The following is a 17015-nucleotide window of genomic DNA, read 5'->3' on the forward strand; positions in this document are numbered from 1 at the left end:
ATAATTGCCTCGAAACTGAACCTAAACTATACGGAACCTCATTTCACACATAAGAGCTGAAGGGGAAAAAATGAAGTAAATTATGATGGGGGAGAATGGGTTGATGAGCGAGGGGAAGCGAACTATGCAATCACCAGTTGTGAATGAAGAACAGAGCTGGCCATTCTATTCTATTCAAATGATAATCTCAAAAACGGTAGCGGAGAGAAATGTCAACACGGACAATTTCTTCACGTCACCGTCATTGGCGAACAAGTTGCTCGCAAAGAAAACAAGCCTGGTTGGCACCATGAACAAAGCGAGGCGGGAGCTTAATATCATGCCGTCTGGTTTGCTTAATATAAGGAATAAAAAAAAAAAAATCATAGCATTTACTTGTACTTTTGATACTTAAGTATATTTAAATATACTTTGATACTTTTACTCTAGTAGTATTTTACTGGGTGACTTTCACTTGAGTCATTTTCTATTAAAAAAAGGTATCTTTACTTTTACTCAAGTACAACTGGGTATTTTTTCTACCACTGTGCGCATCGCCATATTTAAATCAACTTATACAATGCATTATGCTCTTCTGTATCACACGTGTTGTTTTTCCTATGAGAAAAAGATCCTCATGTTTTCGGACTTTATTCTATTCCATAGGTTGTTGTGGATTTTTGGGATCAAATGGCACAGCTGTACACAGTGAAAGGAGGAACTTACCGCTGGCCTGTCACTGTGTTCTACAACATGCTTGACTTGGCTGCCATCAACACGCACGTGTTGTTTAAGCAGTGCATGAACCCCATGAGCAGGAGAGACTTCCATCATGAGTCTAGCACACGGGCTACGTGAGAGACATGAGGGTCAAGGCAGCAGCAAAGATTCCACTAGAGGAATTGCACAAGCCAAGGAGAAACTGCCAGGTGGGCAGATGCGCTCGCAACAAAACCCACGAAACCCGTTTCAGCTGCAAGCGACTTGTTTGTGCCAAGTGTTGCAAGCAAGCGACGGAAATTTGTGATGACTGTTAGAACAAGGGATAACACCTAAATAAGATCCAACTGATGCCATTACGTGAAGATGAGCACCATACTGTAAGCACGAGCGAGGCCACAAATAATGTGTTCAATAACTGACAATGGACAATTTTTGACTGCCGTCGTAAAATCAACACATTCATTATAATGCCATTATTGCTTTTGTGCTGATTTTCACTACKTATCAAGCAGAAATGGCGCTAAATACTGATGTTTATACAACTGATATTTTCTTTAATTGACCGCGCGTCTTGTTGGTTTGGCTATTTTTATTTGTCTTGTCGTTATAAAAAGAAGYGGTACGGTGTGCCAATGCACATGCTTTTTGTTTCATAGTTTCAACAAAAGGCACTCTACAAATAAAATAGATTTTACACTTCAAATTCTATGTTGTGTTTTTTCATTTTTTACATACAGTAACAATGACAATATTATGTCCCCCCCCCCCCAATTTTTTTTATTTTAATGTTACCTAAGACCTTCATAAACAGCAACCCAATGATTACTTTTCTGATAGCATATATTACATTTATTTGACTGTTAGAATTTTGACGTCCAAAATTGGTACGAAGGGGGGATCCAACRAGGCCAGGCTTTTCTAGTGCTAGAGGCCGGTGAATGTACAAGGGTAAACCCACTGAGTATAATATTGAATTTAAAAATCACCTAAACCTCAGGTATTACATACTATAATGTATTACTTACTGATGCTGCAGTAGGGGCCACTCCAGCCAGGGGCACACTGGCACTCGAAGCCCTGACTGGTCTCCACACATCTCCCTCCGTTAAAACAGGGCTCCGACAGACAAGCATGCTCTGCTATGGACCGAGAGACAGAGCGAAACAGAACGAGACAGAGAGAGAGAGATAGTGGGTAAAAGGGAGAGGGGAAAGGTARAGAACAGAGAAAGGTAGATGGARCAGGTAGAGAGAGAGGAGAGAGARGGAGAGAGAGTTAAACTCCTAAACTTAGTTCTCACACTGCAGGAGGGTGGGGTGGGTTTTCCCCTCGCTGCTGTCGGTTCCCAGCGGCTCTCTCTGGCCCAGCTAGGCTACAACCAGTGGAGTGGAAAGCCCCTTTGACCTCTCACTAACCAGCTCTGGACCACACCGCAAGACGAGGAGCGAGAGAGTGAGACAGACAAGGGAGGGAGAGATACGGAAAGATAAAGGAGAGTGCTGAGTGCAAGAGAAATAAACAGAACACGAGAAAGAATTACATTTCCTCACCGAGAAAAAGACAACCAGACAAAGAATAAAACACACAGAGAAAGCGAGAGACAGAAAGACAGGGTCCATTCCCCACTAGGCCTACGTTGTTAGAAAAAAAACATCCCCTCTCCCATTTCACTCAMCCCCCAGGGCCCTAGCCCTATAGTCTTAGCATTAACTCTAGCCAGCTAGCAGGAAATCGTCTGTCATGGCACGCTGACCCGCAGAGCGACGCGCCATGACTTCCACCCGAACGCAAATCATTGTCCATCCCTCCGCGGGAGGACGAGAGAAGASAGGAGGGAAGAGAATAGCAAACTCACAAGTCACGACGGATTCCTCCGCTCAAATCAATTAGTGCTCTGCATTCTTTGGCAGGCAGACCGACCCGCATCACAAATGGCACCCTATTCACTATACAATGCACTACGTTTGACCAGAGCCCTATTGGCCCTGGTCAAAAGCAGTGCACTGAATAGGGTGCCATTTGGGACTACCCCCGAGGGGGGAGGCGAGAGGGAGAAGACTGTTGATTGGTGTCAGCGGGCTAGGGGCAGGGGAGGAAGAGAGGGGGATAGAGGGAGGGAGAGGAGCACAGAAGGGGGGTTTTAATGTTGTTGGGTCTGGCTGGGAGAGAAAAAGAAAAGGAGAATTCAGGCTTGGTTGGAAGCTGGAATCCCCCTCTTCTTTCCCTCGTTCTCTCCCTCCTTCCTCCACTCCCTCCCTCGCTCTCAAGATGACCGGCGATAGTTTTCAAACCCTCGCTACAGAGGTGGCAACTGTCCCAGACAAACACAGAGCGGGCGTGTTTGACTGCCAACGCCTACAGGGAGCTTCCTCCTCAATTAGCTGAGTCATGTCTCCATTGACCCCCATACAAAACAAGGGCCATCAAAATAATTACATATACAACTCATTCCTATGATCAAAACTCAAACTTTATAGAAACCAACCTTGATTCAAACTGACAYATTTAAACAACTTGAAGATGTGAGRTAACTGWTAGATTTGTTGAAGGTAGAATACAATCCACCCTCATAGAAAGGTTAGCTCCGTTACTGGGTCTCCTCCCGTTCCCGTTTCCCTTGACGACGCCTTAATGAGGTCGTCACCTCCTGGTCGGAGTGACGCGGGAGACCGCCCTACGAACGGAACCTCCCTGGATGGGGTTAAGCACGGGACTGACCCCCCCAACCCCTGAACTATGACCCCCTCGACTTCCCACCCCGTGACTCGGATCTCACCGACTGGTCTTGGGAAAACAAATACCCTTTTCTCTCAGTCTTCACCACAAAATAAAAAAGATTGAGTGTGAGACAGCAGAGAAACAGAATTTTTAAAATAAATCTCCAGCGTAGTAGATCAGCTGCGCTTTGAGTGTCCAGACTAACTTCCCTATGGGACAATAAAGTTATTCTTATCCCATCTTGTTTTCTACTCCAATTTCACTCTCATAAGGATGAAACATTCAGTGGAACCAGACCCTAGACACTACAAGAGACTTACACACATGTGTGTGTGTGTGTTTGTGTATACGCAAGTACACGTATGTGTGTGTCAGGCGACTCACCTTTTTCGCAGTTGACACCAGAGTAGCCGTCAGGACAGGCACAGTGGTACTTGTCAGGTCCAGTGTTGCTGCAGGTCCCCATGTTCAGACAGGGCTGGAGCGTACCACAAGTGTTCAGGTCTGGAAGACAGGGAGGGAAAAGTGTGAGTGTGCGTTGGTGAGAGCACCAGTTATCAGCTGTATATCTACAAACCAGGGGGGTATACTACAAAGCAGGATCAATGAGTTAACCTGCTAACTTGCCCAAATAAATAACTAAATATATTTMTTTAAGATAAGCTTGAAATTGGCATGTTGTGATTGAAACAACCAAAAACATAAGTTTAGCATTCTTAATGAACCAGAAAATCAGTAGGCCTATTTCTGGTTGTTTACAAAGTTAGCTGGCCAACTCAATGATCACGCTTTGTAGTATACCTCTCTGGTGTGCGTTTGCTATTCTTGCATGTGTATGCTTACCTTTGTCGCAGAGCTGGCCGCCAAAGTTTGTGTCACAGAGGCACTGCCACGGTTCCACGCAGGTTCCGTGCACACAGCCCGGGTGAGGGATGCACTTATCACAGTACTCGCCCTGCCAGCCGTACAGACACCTGCAGGACACACGCGCACACACTCGATAAGTACTCAATGCCCGGGACGACAGATCTTAACAAAAAAATACATATATTCAGTTCTCAACACTATCCCGCTTAAAAACACAGACAATGTATCACAATCTTTTAACACACAGGAATGGGTTGGGCAGGGCTAAGGCTGCTCCTTGAGTAAGTAAAAAATCTTGTCTGGACAGTGAACTAGCAGAGGTAAGCTTCTCAATGAGTCATAACAGAGCGAATCAAATATACACACACCCCCCCACCCCTTATAATTCATCCCTGGTATCCATGCCCAGCCCACCCTTGCTTGAGGCAATGGATAATTATCCCAGCTACCCAATATATACCTCCTACCTAATTCAAGCCTTCTGAAAGGCTTGAATAAGAGCTGCTAAATCTAGCAAAAATGGAGGACATGTGAAACCCTCGAAATTACCCATTTCACTCCAGCYTTCCTGAAGAATCAGATGTGTGTTCAAGTTCAGTTAAAGCCCTAGAAGCTTCTCCAGAATCTCCACAACATGCTAATGTCTCCTAGCGCCGCTTGCGATCGTTTCTTGGCTGCGAGACTAAAAGGCTCACGCGACATCAAAGCGTGGCGGCTGAAGAAAAGTGAAAGAGGGTGGGAGCGGGGAAACAGACAGGTGAAAGAAAGAGGAAAAAAATCCTTTGAATTTGACAGAGGTCTTCGAGACCAGATTCCACCGCCGCCATTAAGCTCTCACCACTCTGGGGGGCCCCCGGCAGACGTGCGCAAAGGGGGTCGAGAGGGGTCGCGATAATCTCCAACCACCCCACATACACTCCCTTCCCAAAACACGCAAAGGTTCGGGCCCTTCACAGCTCTGGATAATGGGAGGGGGATTCAGTGGGTTGTGTTTATTAGGGCACGCAATGTAAAACTTTTTAAAACAGTCACTTCCTGCTTTAGTCTGTTTTCTTCTGTTTGGTGCCTAATGAACACATCACGATCAAGGGTTGTGACTTTGATTGCCACATATAGCATCGTGTAGAACGTATAGTGTTATCTAACGGAGACACTGCCAAAAATTACGTCTCCATTGAGTCCGGTGCCAATCCAAAGTGGGCAGAACGCATGGTGTTGGGAATTCCCCCCACCAATCGTGTTATTTCCATGTGGTACAAGGATGTTGCTGTGACAACAAGTCTGGCACTTTCCAGTGAGCGTTTTACTAACTTAGGTTTGCTGAAAAAAATGTAAAAAAATAGGTGCTTACTTGCAATCTCCGGGCAATTTACAGGAACCATGTTCAGTGCTGCAGCCTTGCCTGCAAATTGCTGAGAGAGAGAAAGACAATGAGGGAGGAAGTAAAGGAGAAAGAGAGAGAGAAAGTCCAAGTGGGGTGACAGTGAGAGTCAGCAAGAAATTCACAGGGGGGGAAAAAAAGTAAGAGTGACGAGAGAGAGAGAAAACACAAAGAGTCAGCATGATGATGTCAGACAGCTCCCCCTCCCCTATCTCATCTCCAAACTCGTGGGAATGTCCTAAGCTCCAACCGGGGCAGTAATCCTACAAAATCCAAGACTTATCCCAGAGCTCTGCCATCGCTCCCCGCGAGGATACTAGGGCCTAGGGGGTGCGCTGGTGCGTTGCAAACAGCCCAAATTCCAAACGGCAACGCTAACTATTTGTACAAGCCTGCCGGGCCGGCCGTGGCCAAAATCTGCTGCGTTAAGACAATATGCCCTGGTGTCAATGGGTGAAGAAGCCAGCTTGACCCCACCCCTAAATGATATCATTTAGTCTAGTGTTCATTCTCTCTCTGGTCAGATTCACCTCAACACAATTGCAGTCCATTGTCACTTTAGCTAGTTTTGGACGTCCCTTCCTTGCCTTAATGATGGCATGCTAACAGAAAGGCACTAAAGCACAACTTGCCCTTAAAAAGGCCCACTGTTATTTATAGAACATTTTGATCATTTAAATTATATATTCCAATTGATTCTTGATGAATGTCACTTATCAATGCCTTTTGAGCTTTGTTCAACTGTATGACCTCGTGGGGGGAAAAAATGACCTTAGCGTTTGGCTTCACGTTCCTGTAAAATTACAGACAACTACTTTGGTTAAACCCCACTCTTACCAGTGCTGCATTCTAGTCCGGACCACCCTTCGAGGCAGGTCTTGTTGCCGTTGTGGTCGCAGTTGTAGTGGCCAAAAAAGTCGTCGCGCGGACGGCAGAACTTGTTGCAGCCGAAACCGTAGTAATGCTCATCGCAGCTGACGCGGATCTGGTACTCAAACTGGCCCACCGGCCCGTTGTGCTTCAGGCTCTGCCACTGGCGGCTGGGGTTGATCATGCCCGACTGAACGGCCTTCTCGATCATCTCGCCTCCCCCACCTGATGGAGGGAAATGGATTAGGGAGAGAGAGAGAGGAGTCAGAGGGACTGGTAGGAAACACATCGGCATAAGGGTGAGGGACGGCAAAGACATAAACGCAGTCATACAGACAGACAATATATACACAGAAGTCAACACATGAGGATGAGAATGCCCATTCAGCAAGACCAAGCGTCCTGCTTTGGGACATTTCTCAGTCTTTACTAGTACAGGGTCTCCAAATATCAGTGGGTAAATGCCCAAACATGAATTGCCATCCAAATCTACTGCTGCCAACAGACATAAGTGATGCACCCTTCTGCCCACGTCGCTTCCCTTGCACCCAAACAAACTCGACCTCACCGGGGTCAGCGCGCGAGGGAGAGAGGACGCCATCCCTACCATACCAGCGCAGCTATGTCACACTGTGTTAGGGCAGTCGCTGCCTCCTAATACCATTTTCAACTAAGAAATCCTCTGGTGTTCTAGAAATACAGAAAGGCAGTAATGCAAACCAACGCAATTWTTTAATATAATTTTTWWAATAAAATGTCCAAAATAGTCTGCCCACTTAAATTCCGTTCAGCCTCTGCGAGCTTTGACATGGGGGCACGAAAATGAACAGAAACGTAAGCTTCGGGTTTGTTTACTCCTCTTTTCTTGGAGGGAAAGCTGCTTCGTTACGGCAGTGTTAGTTGTAGTGGCGGGCCGTAGTAGTAATATTCCAGGCCGTTCTAGAATCCTGAGCTCCAATGTGGTATTTCGCCGGTGGAGTGCAAAGTGTGGTCGGGGTGAGGTGACACCCTCTCACTACCTGAGGCCCGGAATAGTTTGACGGCGAGGGGGTTGTGGTTTGGCGAAATAATGGACAAAATTAACCCAGGGTCCTCAAACCAAATATATATATTAAAAAAAAAAAAACGACCTGGAAGCCAACTGTGACCCACCACATCAAACAGGAAATTCCTAGACGGTTGACGGTGTGAGAAATAGAGCTAAAGTAGCATATTTTTTTTTAAATATAGCCAACCTCAAGAAAACCGTACTRGACCATCCTGGAGATTTGACCAAACATTTAAACCTCTCAGTTTCGTGGTGAATACTGCTCGGGGCAATGAGTCAAGTCGGCAACGACATGATAGTTACCTCGGTAACTTGTAATTTAAGCTTACGTAAGCACAATTTAGAGACGCCAACTCTAGACTAAGGTTAGCCGTAGCAGTGTATTTGGCTAGCATTAACATCACAACTGTGATAGGCTTTTAATGAGTCTGCTTATTGGAGGCTAACTGGCCACGTGCCCAGGGCACTTAGGTTGTTGACGCTGAGTGAGACGGTCAATATTTGGCCTGTCCTCGTTTGGCCCTCTTCCTTGGCAGACGTTTTCATTGATCTAGCTGTCTTGTTGTGTGTGCTTGTCGGTGGGAGGGCTTTCGAAAAATAAAGTCCTCAACCTCACACTAACCTTTTCGCATTTGGCCTTTATTGGCCCGAATGCGATGCTTAGTTTCATGCTCGATGTAGACTTGGCTGTGGTGGAACAACTGCCCTCCCCTCCTTCTGGGCCAAAGCACACCTGGACAGGGGTCAGCGTACCCTGGGGCCGAATTAACACGGGAACTATAATGGTTCCCTGAGGGATGCCAAATGCAACACAGCCATAACTCCCACTGACTGCCTAACGGTCGGGCTGAAAACAAACAACGCTTAAATCTGTAGTGTGATCTCCCTCCATCTCCTCCTCACTCACTCCCTTACCAGTCTATACTACCGTCACTGTTTTCTGAATGAGACTATTGCGTACCATTACAATTGAGAGCCATATCGATAGTAAGGGAGTTCGAGAGACAGAGGGAATGACTCATGCTTGATAGTTATGCCTGATAGTTCTGCCCAATGTTGGTCAGTAATGCCAACCAATGGCTTTTCAAATGAGGGGGGGGGGGGGTGCACCTGCCATCAGTCATAAAGCCTTTAAAAACATTTTTATAAGCACAAGTATAATTTCCCTGCCCCATAAATGTCCCTTACCAATATATTAAGCCCCCCACCCAACACACACACATCTGCCCCTTTACACACACGCAAGTAACCGCATTACAGGTTCCTTATTTTTGTCCTGGGACCACCACTTCCAGGTCACGGGGTCGTGTTGCTTTTGTAATGCGAAACCAAATGGAGCAGAGAGAGTGAGAGATGTAACATAATGGTGGGGGGATAATACTCACTGCCCGTAGAAGAGGCGTTGTTGAAGTCCAAGGCCTCCACGATCAATGTATAGGACCTCTGGAGAGAGATAAGATTAATAAGATAGAGAGAGGTGTCAGGTAAAACAAGTCACAGCTGCGTTAACTCCTTCACCACTGGCTGATACAAGTTTACTTTTAGATTCCTTTCTGCATAGTTCCTGCTAACAGAGTTGGCTGTAGGCTACTTCTTATTTAGCCTGCTGTTTGAATGGACATAGCATATTAGCAGAAATATAAACAGTTGGGGGAGAGAAAGTCCCATTTGAGGTAATAACTGTTCTTAGATCTGGTATAACATTAACGCAGTGTGTACCTTTATCAATAAAGCAAAACATTTTTTTAATAGGCACACAGTCACAGGGAACAGTGTAAATACAGACAAACTCCTTCCCATTCGTGAGCACACACACACGAGAGCCGCAAGTGAGTGGGTATGGTGGCGTTTAACTCAGTCTGTCCATTGGCCGTTCTCCATATGTTGCAGATTAGAGAGAGCGCGGCTACCCCCCCCCGAGGCGCCAGCAGCCCTCTGATCCGGTCGGGCTAAGCCACTCTCCCTTACAGCAACCCACCCCAAAACTAACCCACCGCTTTCCTACCCCCTCCCCGGATAGGGATAGAGAATCCAAGGGTGGCGATAAAGAGAGCAAACCGCTGGCATTGTTTAAAAACCATCCTGGGTTCCTTTCCTTTATTTTTCCCCTTCCAGTGCACCGTGAGTAGTTGTGTGGAGTGACTTGAGGGCGCTGTAATAGTTAGAATAGAATGGAGATCTCGGCTGTGTGTGTAGGTGTGTGTGTGTGTGTGTGTGTGTGTGTAAAAAGGCCATTTCAGTGTGTGTATGCATGTCGTGGAGACGGGGGGTCCATTATTTCGGCACCTCTTTGAAACTCTTTGTCTCTCTTAAGGCCCCCATCGCTCTCACCRGTATCGGATAACGGACAGCGGAGAGCCGTGGAGGGCTGGGCCGAGGGAGGATTGTGTGTGCCAGAGTGTGTGTATGCGTGCCTTCATTCATTTGAGACTGTTGTGTACAGTATCATGAGTTTTCATCTTTGTGCAAAAATATATTGATTTGTGTGTGTGCGCGTGCAAATAAGTGTGTGTGCGTGCCTGAACGCAAGTGTGCCTGCCCATACTTGGCTCCGGTCAGAGTGCATGGGCCTCTCTCCACTCACGACACTCACTTGCCAACATTCACACGAGCACTCCTTGTAGCACTTGTCAATGAAGCTCCAAAAATATGATGGGGGAGGAAAGAGTGGTGGTGGAAACAGGGTGATGGGAGGGGGTTGGGGCGGTCGGGGTAGACAGCGCTCGCTCGTCCTTTCCCTCCCTCTCCCTTGGAGGCATGCCCGGCCTCTTGTGTGGGGCTTATGGCCTTGCCACTTTGTCCCATTTAAACAAACACGACGCTGGTTCGCTGGCACACGTAGCCATGCACAGCCTAGCAGCGGCTGCAGCTAGCTACATTGTTCCACTGGATCCCTGATCGCTATCTTATATGGATGTCAGTCTAATTACTGGTTATCACTCACAGGAAATCCAGATGATATCAAGATTTGGGGAAAACCACACAGCAGCTCCAACTGTGTGTGCAGCCATTTTGCATATCATGACTCATGATCATAACCATTGAAATGGAGACGAGCTAAAACAGTGGTAGCCAAGTCAACTCGAGTTTCTTTTACTATCCAAAGCTTGGGAATTTCACTTGGCTAGCTTCATAATTTAAAAGCACTGTCCTTAAATAAAAATACAACTCCCCTCAAAACTGTCCTTTCCTCACAAATAGCAAAGAAAAAATAATTTCAAACCATTTCCACCTCCCAAACCCATTCGGTTAGTACATGCCACCTTTCGACGGTGCCAAAGTAACGTTTACCAAAACGGTAAATAGCAGCCAGGTAAAAAAAACTAAGCACACCATCCCTTCTTTCCCCAGACTAGTGGTGCCTCTCCAAACATTGTCCCACTTTCTCCCCTACGTCACTCCATTCTTGCTGCAATTTGATTGAGTATTTTTGGAACGGTGCCTAACTTCTCTGTACCCAGTTTTGGTTGAGGACAGAGGCAGGGCCCAGCGCTTTCACTAGGCTGAGATAAGTGTGGGAAAATAGTTCAAAAGCAAGTGAAACAAGCAGACAAGCCTGGGCACGTCCAGGGAGGGAGTCGGCAGGTTGAGTAAGTGCCTGTGTTTTGCAGAGCAGTAGGAGTAGGGCTCACGCAATGGTGGCTTGATTGGTCTCTACCTATAAAGGGAAACTGATGAGGCTATTCTTTTTGGGGGAAGGAAGGATAAAATCATAGTTGCCCCACATTGAATGAAACCACATTGGTGGATAACAAAAAAAAAATCATGCTTGATTCACCACCAGACACCATTTATCAAAGGTCAACTGATATGGGKCCAGTGTCACAMACAGGTTAAGACTAGTCTTGGACTAAAAAGCATTCAACAGAAATTCTCCATTGAAATAGGTTTTTTTGGTCCAGGACTAGTCTTAAATCGGTGTCTAGGAAACCAGACCATATTGTTTTGACATTTACTAGCATTCAATGCTTCTGAAACCTAAAATATCCCGTATACATGTTGGGTCAAAATGTCCTGGTTGACATAAACACTACAAATAAACTTCTATCTGGACGTGTTGTGCTGAATGTGCACAGATGAAATACGGAGAAGACACAAGCAGGCTGTTCTGATTACCCTCACCTCATAAGTCACTGTGTGCTTATCAGTTCTGTACTGTCGGACCTCTCTCTGTTCATCCACCTTTTCATCTCTCCCTCTTTATTACACATTCCCCCCTGCCTCTCCTGAACACACACCCCACACATACACCCCCCCACGGTAGATGAGGCTTTTACGACAGTAAGGGAGATAGAGGGATGGAGAGAAGGATGGAGAGAAACAGAAAACGAGATAGGGGAAACAGAGGCAGACCTGTCTTTTCTCTCTCCAATCCATAGAACCAGAGAGCAGTGAGACTAAGAATAATCACTGAGAAGTGAGAGTGAAAACTAAATGAACAGAAAAAAATCCAAGCATCAACTGTTGTCACTCTGGCTGAACTCTAGCCCGCTGTTTGACCGTGGGTGGGGGGGTGGTGGTGAGGGGGCCTATGTCCATGTCCCATCAGAGTCAACTATCCCCACTGGCCTCTATCCTTCTCTAGGCTTTTGGCTCTGGGGACTGCTGGCTGGCGGATGGTGGAATAATAGGCCTACCGGCATTACGCGAGTAAGGCGACCGATGGGCAATAGGGGCCGAACTTCAAAATAATGGCAACTTCAGCACAACGGTTTAGTCTGGGAGCCCCGAACGAACCGCGGCACTGCCGAGTCTACTGCTGCATCCTGTTGCTTCCCCCCAGCCACATTATTCCCGTCCTGGCCTCCCATTATCTCCCATAATCCTCGCTGTCAGCCCGGCCGGGCCCAGGCTATTGTTTAGCCCCCCCCCCCGCACCCCCGCTAACATAAGCTGTCACTGCTTCTGTCTGGCTAGGGCCGTCGAGCCAGGGGCCGAGAGAGAGAGAGTAGAGAGCTCCTCTCTCCAAGCTCTAAAAAGAAAGAGGAGAACAGTGGCCTGTGTCACATGCAAGAGTAAAAAAAAAAAAGAAGAGGGGGAATGAAAGTTCAACAACCGCAAGTGAGATGTTGTTGGCGATACTTTTGGCCACGGCAAGAGGTTGCCATTCGAGGGCCCAATAAACAGACTGACGCACATAGTGAGGTTGTTTTGKTTCGCCCGTGCCAATTTGGGGTCGGGGTTGTGGACGTATAAAACAGACCCAGGGCCACTCTAGCCTAGCCCAAAACGTCTAGCCAAGTCTGGGGTGTATTCTTCAATAGGAACCAACAGAAGCAAACTGACCAAATTGGGGAGGGACCTATCTAAAGTCATCCAATAAGAAACACATTTTTGTTGCAACGCATTTTCCGTTGTTAAATGTCTTGCTACAGTGTGCACTAATAAATACGCCCCTGCTTCTTCGAAGTAAGGGGACGGTGACTGCTTCATTTAACACGCCAGTTACTATAGGGTGGCAGGGTTAAAAGATGGAATGTCTTGTGTCCAGTCAAGCGCAACCGCTCAGGCCCAGGTTGACAAAGGGCGGTGGGGGAACAAGAGGCCTTTATACTGCCTGTGTTAAGGTCAGGGGCGAGGATACACGGCCAGACCTTTGTGACTTAAGCAATGTCGACTGCCCCTAGACAGTAGTGGCATAGATGCTGGCTGACTGTCCAGTTCATGGAATATTCAAGAATCTCAAAAGTGTCCACACGAATGCCCTGTGCCACCAACTAAACAGAACAAGATGTTGACATAGTTCCAAAAGCCCCTTATTTCTAGGAATATCCTCTTTGCAATCCACCTAGAATTTTAAAACCACAAAAAATAATATACAAATCCAACACTGCCCTTCTACAACACACATCATTATTCATCCATTAGGTCTAGCCATGGAGAACACTGTAGGCAAAGGGTCTGGAGGGAAAAAAAAGCTGGCTCCATCAACTATGCCCCCCTTGCAGGTGCACTCCTCCCTCTCTTGCTCCCAGTTCCATTTCTCCCAGTGGGAGGCCTCGTTACCTAGCAACTCCCTCAAACATCCAATTACTTCATCCCATTGATGACCTGGCACCTCTTCATTGAATGCTGATGAGTTAAAAGTGTACAATTCATACAAAACAGGGGTTATTGTATGACAACAAATTAAAGTGTGAAAAAATGCCAATTCCTCATTCAATCTTTCATTACATTTTCCCCTGAGCTTGTCTTTGTGGTAATTCTGGGCAAACAAGCTTGAGTAATTAAACATGTTTCCAAATTGCTAGGTAGAAATTGGATGGAAAAGGAAGTATGCAATAGGACAATGGCTTCTTAGCGAGGTCTTTTCATAGTGATATTGGAGCATGCCTAGAAAACCATTTGGGGGCCACATCATTGTGTCCAAAACATATTTTGATGCTGCCAGGRCAACTTATCTGCATTGAAATATTGTCAGTCCACTTTAATTGTCATGTTCTTAGGTCAACTACAGGCTAATCCTTGAAAACAATTGCTGTGTACAACTAGCCTACCTCATTCAAGCTTTTTCCTCTTAATTCTCAAAACGACAGTATAATCTCACACAGCCACAGAAAGAAATGAGCTCAAAACATGGTCAAAATGGATGGCTCAAGTCATGAAAAATGTGGCATGATAAAAAAACGTGCACACACACACGAGAACGGTCAACCAGAGGAATGCGTAGAGTTCATTGAGTGAATTCTCTGCTTCCTGAGAGCGCATTGTGTGTAAACGCCGTGGCTAGATAACCCAGCTGTTTTATTGCCTATTCTTGCAGAAGCCATTGTTTGACGCTCRGCGACTGGCCGCGCGCTCTTTAGGAAAAGACAGTGTGGAATGAATCTCGTTTGGCAGCGCGTCACTGGTGTAATGATGCGACCCTACAGTTCTTCATAAATGATTAAACCTCTTTGGAATTGCCCATTTTGGTTTAGAATTTCGGCCTATTTCCAAGAACTGACGCATAAACTCTAGTGATGAGTATTCAGACAGCGCACATTTATGGACGACCTCACCGTGACATATTCTCTGCCAATCCGATTGAACTATAATATACTGTATTTGTAAGAATAATGTAACCCCCCCAAAAAACGTGACTGTCTTGTCGTGGCCCATGCACTTGCATTGTGTAGCCTGCTAGCCTCAAATGACATGCTGACATTGACATATCCAAAAGTTACTTATCTGCCCATCGTTTTTGTTGCGTATTCCTGTCCATTAATCTAAATTGGATTTGGCTGAGCCAAAATGTTTCTCAACAAACTCGCGCGCCCGAGAGGAAGAACATGTTACATAAACATAACTACGCAATCAACTCACCGGCCAAGCGAAGCTGAAAGGTAATACAATCCTCGACTTGTCACTCCTCATGCTCCGCAAAGAAAAAGTATTCCCTCCGACCACGGGTGTAGAAGCCGTCCCGAAACTGCATGGGCCCGCCGACGAGACCTTCAACTGGTACTCCTTTAGACACACTTTAAAATAGGTATCACACTCGTCCCTCGTGCATTTGCGATCTGCGGCATTCCGAGATCCATCGCAGCACACGCCAGTCTGCAGTTCGCCATTCACGTTCTGCATCGATACAATTTGCAATTCGAAGTGTCCAGATGCCATAGCCACCTGTTTTGGAAAAAAAGAGCGACATGACTTTGTTATTTCAATGTGTCTTGCCTTTTGATACCTTCATTTCAAACTGTCAATCAACATTTATGCAATTTTGATACATTCATTTCAAACTGTCAACCCAACATTTATRCAAGCTTGAACGTTTCCAACTGTAGAAGTAGCTAACTGCAACACATCTTATCAAGCTAAAGTAGGTASCTAATGTTTAAGTTATCAAGCTAATATCGACAATAGCTAATTGTGTGATTTGTAGTCATTAACTTGCAAAGAAATTCCCATACTGTTCATTTACAGAGGCACGCGTTACTGGTTTTTATTTTGGAATATCAAATTGATGGCGACATGAAAACATGCTCAAGTTTTCCAGTGCATCCTCCTAAAGCCACAACAAGTTCTTGAAAATGTGCATGTTGAAAACTGTCAAATTAGAGCATTACTGTATGGACAAAAGGTAAGAAGTCGGCTTGAATATCCACGTACCTTAATCCACATGCATTGCAAGAAGACRTGAATAGAAAAGGCAACACAGATTGAACTCAGTCTCAAAATCATGCCTTCTGTTTGATAGTGTCGTTTGCTGCGAAACTAAAAGTCCGGCCGACCTACGGCTCTATATACTCCTCCGATTTGAACATGCACGACTGGAGAACACCTTTTCAAAAGAGCATAGATTTCCACTGCAAAATGGCCTGCCCCCTTGTCTCACTCTTTTGTCCTTTCGACTATTGTTCTTTTTCTTTATATATTTCTGATCGCCTCTGATACAACAATACCCACGAGCTAAGGAAGCGACGTCTGTGTCCGAATGACTGTCCCAGACTTTACAGCAAGTTCAGGGGAAGAGGGGGCGGGGGCAATACACGAGTCGCTGTTTAATATTCCTAAGTGGGAGAGGCCCTGAGATCGAAGCCACACCCAATGTTTAATATGCATGTCTGTCGTGTATTTACTCCACAATCAACTGCGCAAGTGCCATCAAACAAGGATGCTACTTTCAAATAAGTCCATAGAGCACACAGAAAAGTATTTAGCATTTGGTTCATAGTTATACATTGAGATGAACCCTCGTGCAGTGGGCCTATTGATCTTGTGTAGTGTAAAGCAATCTGGTAGTAATGAGCAAGATAGTTAATTATTCAGATTTTATTGGTCAACATTTATATATTCTAATAGGGCTACTAAACCTGACCAAGATGATGCAATGATGTGAAAACCCCTTGTTGACAAGTACATGGGATATGTCCAACACAATTGTCTTGTTTGACAAGGAACATGCCTGCATCCTCATACATCTATTGCCTATTTTCAGTGAGCTGGGATCCATATGATCCACATTAATATCGTATTATGTCGCGGATACCCCTATAGTTGACCCCACTAACACGGCCATTGTGGAGCCCCATCGACAAAGAAAGCCAAGCTATATCGCCAAATCCCGAACTGACAGCTGTGTGCTATAAGGAGATTTGCTGTTTTTCTGTGGTGGTGCCACAAATTATGATTGAAAAACCAGGAGGGCACCCGTGATGGTAAGGGGAGACTTATGGCCAGGTCCACCTCTATTGCTGTGACTGAGAGCCCTTTTTCCAACGTTCCAAATTTCAGCATGAAAATAATCACATAATGGGGAGTGCACTGGAGAGCAATGGGAGGGTGGAGGGGTGTAGTAGGGGGGTTATTGATTCTCGTATGAAATAGAGACAAAGGTGGGACAGTCTTTATTCTCAAATTAGAGCAGCTGGGCTCTTCCCCCTTAAAGAGCCCCCATGAATAGATTATGGCCCCTTAACTCAATAGAGACAACCCCCTTTTTTC

General features: G+C 45.8%; 1 protein-coding gene across 3 annotated transcripts in view; it reads right to left on the minus strand.

Annotated features, from left to right (window-relative positions):
* LOC111960602 (protein jagged-1b) overlaps positions 1 to 16029 on the minus strand; it is a 29860-nt gene extending 13831 nt beyond the window's left edge. For 2 of the 3 annotated variants that reach the window (XM_023982692.2, XM_023982676.2), the window contains exons 1-8: positions 15681 to 16029; positions 14892 to 15194; positions 8972 to 9029; positions 6506 to 6763; positions 5639 to 5699; positions 4264 to 4394; positions 3805 to 3924; positions 1728 to 1841 (exon numbers count right to left, since the gene is read on the minus strand). In XM_023982692.2, the coding sequence (XP_023838460.1) occupies positions 1728 to 1841; positions 3805 to 3924; positions 4264 to 4394; positions 5639 to 5699; positions 6506 to 6763; positions 8972 to 9029; positions 14892 to 15194; positions 15681 to 15752 (1117 nt within the window). In that variant the 5' untranslated portion in view covers positions 15753 to 16029. The remainder of the gene's footprint in view (positions 1 to 1727; positions 1842 to 3804; positions 3925 to 4263; positions 4395 to 5638; positions 5700 to 6505; positions 6764 to 8971; positions 9030 to 14891; positions 15195 to 15680) is intronic. The other variant, XM_023982684.2, reaches the window with a different exon arrangement.
* Positions 16030 to 17015: the final 986 nt, after the last annotated feature.

The sequence above is a fragment of the Salvelinus sp. IW2-2015 genome, linkage group LG1 (assembly GCF_002910315.2).
Source record: "Salvelinus sp. IW2-2015 linkage group LG1, ASM291031v2, whole genome shotgun sequence".
NCBI lineage: Eukaryota > Metazoa > Chordata > Actinopteri > Salmoniformes > Salmonidae > Salvelinus > Salvelinus sp. IW2-2015.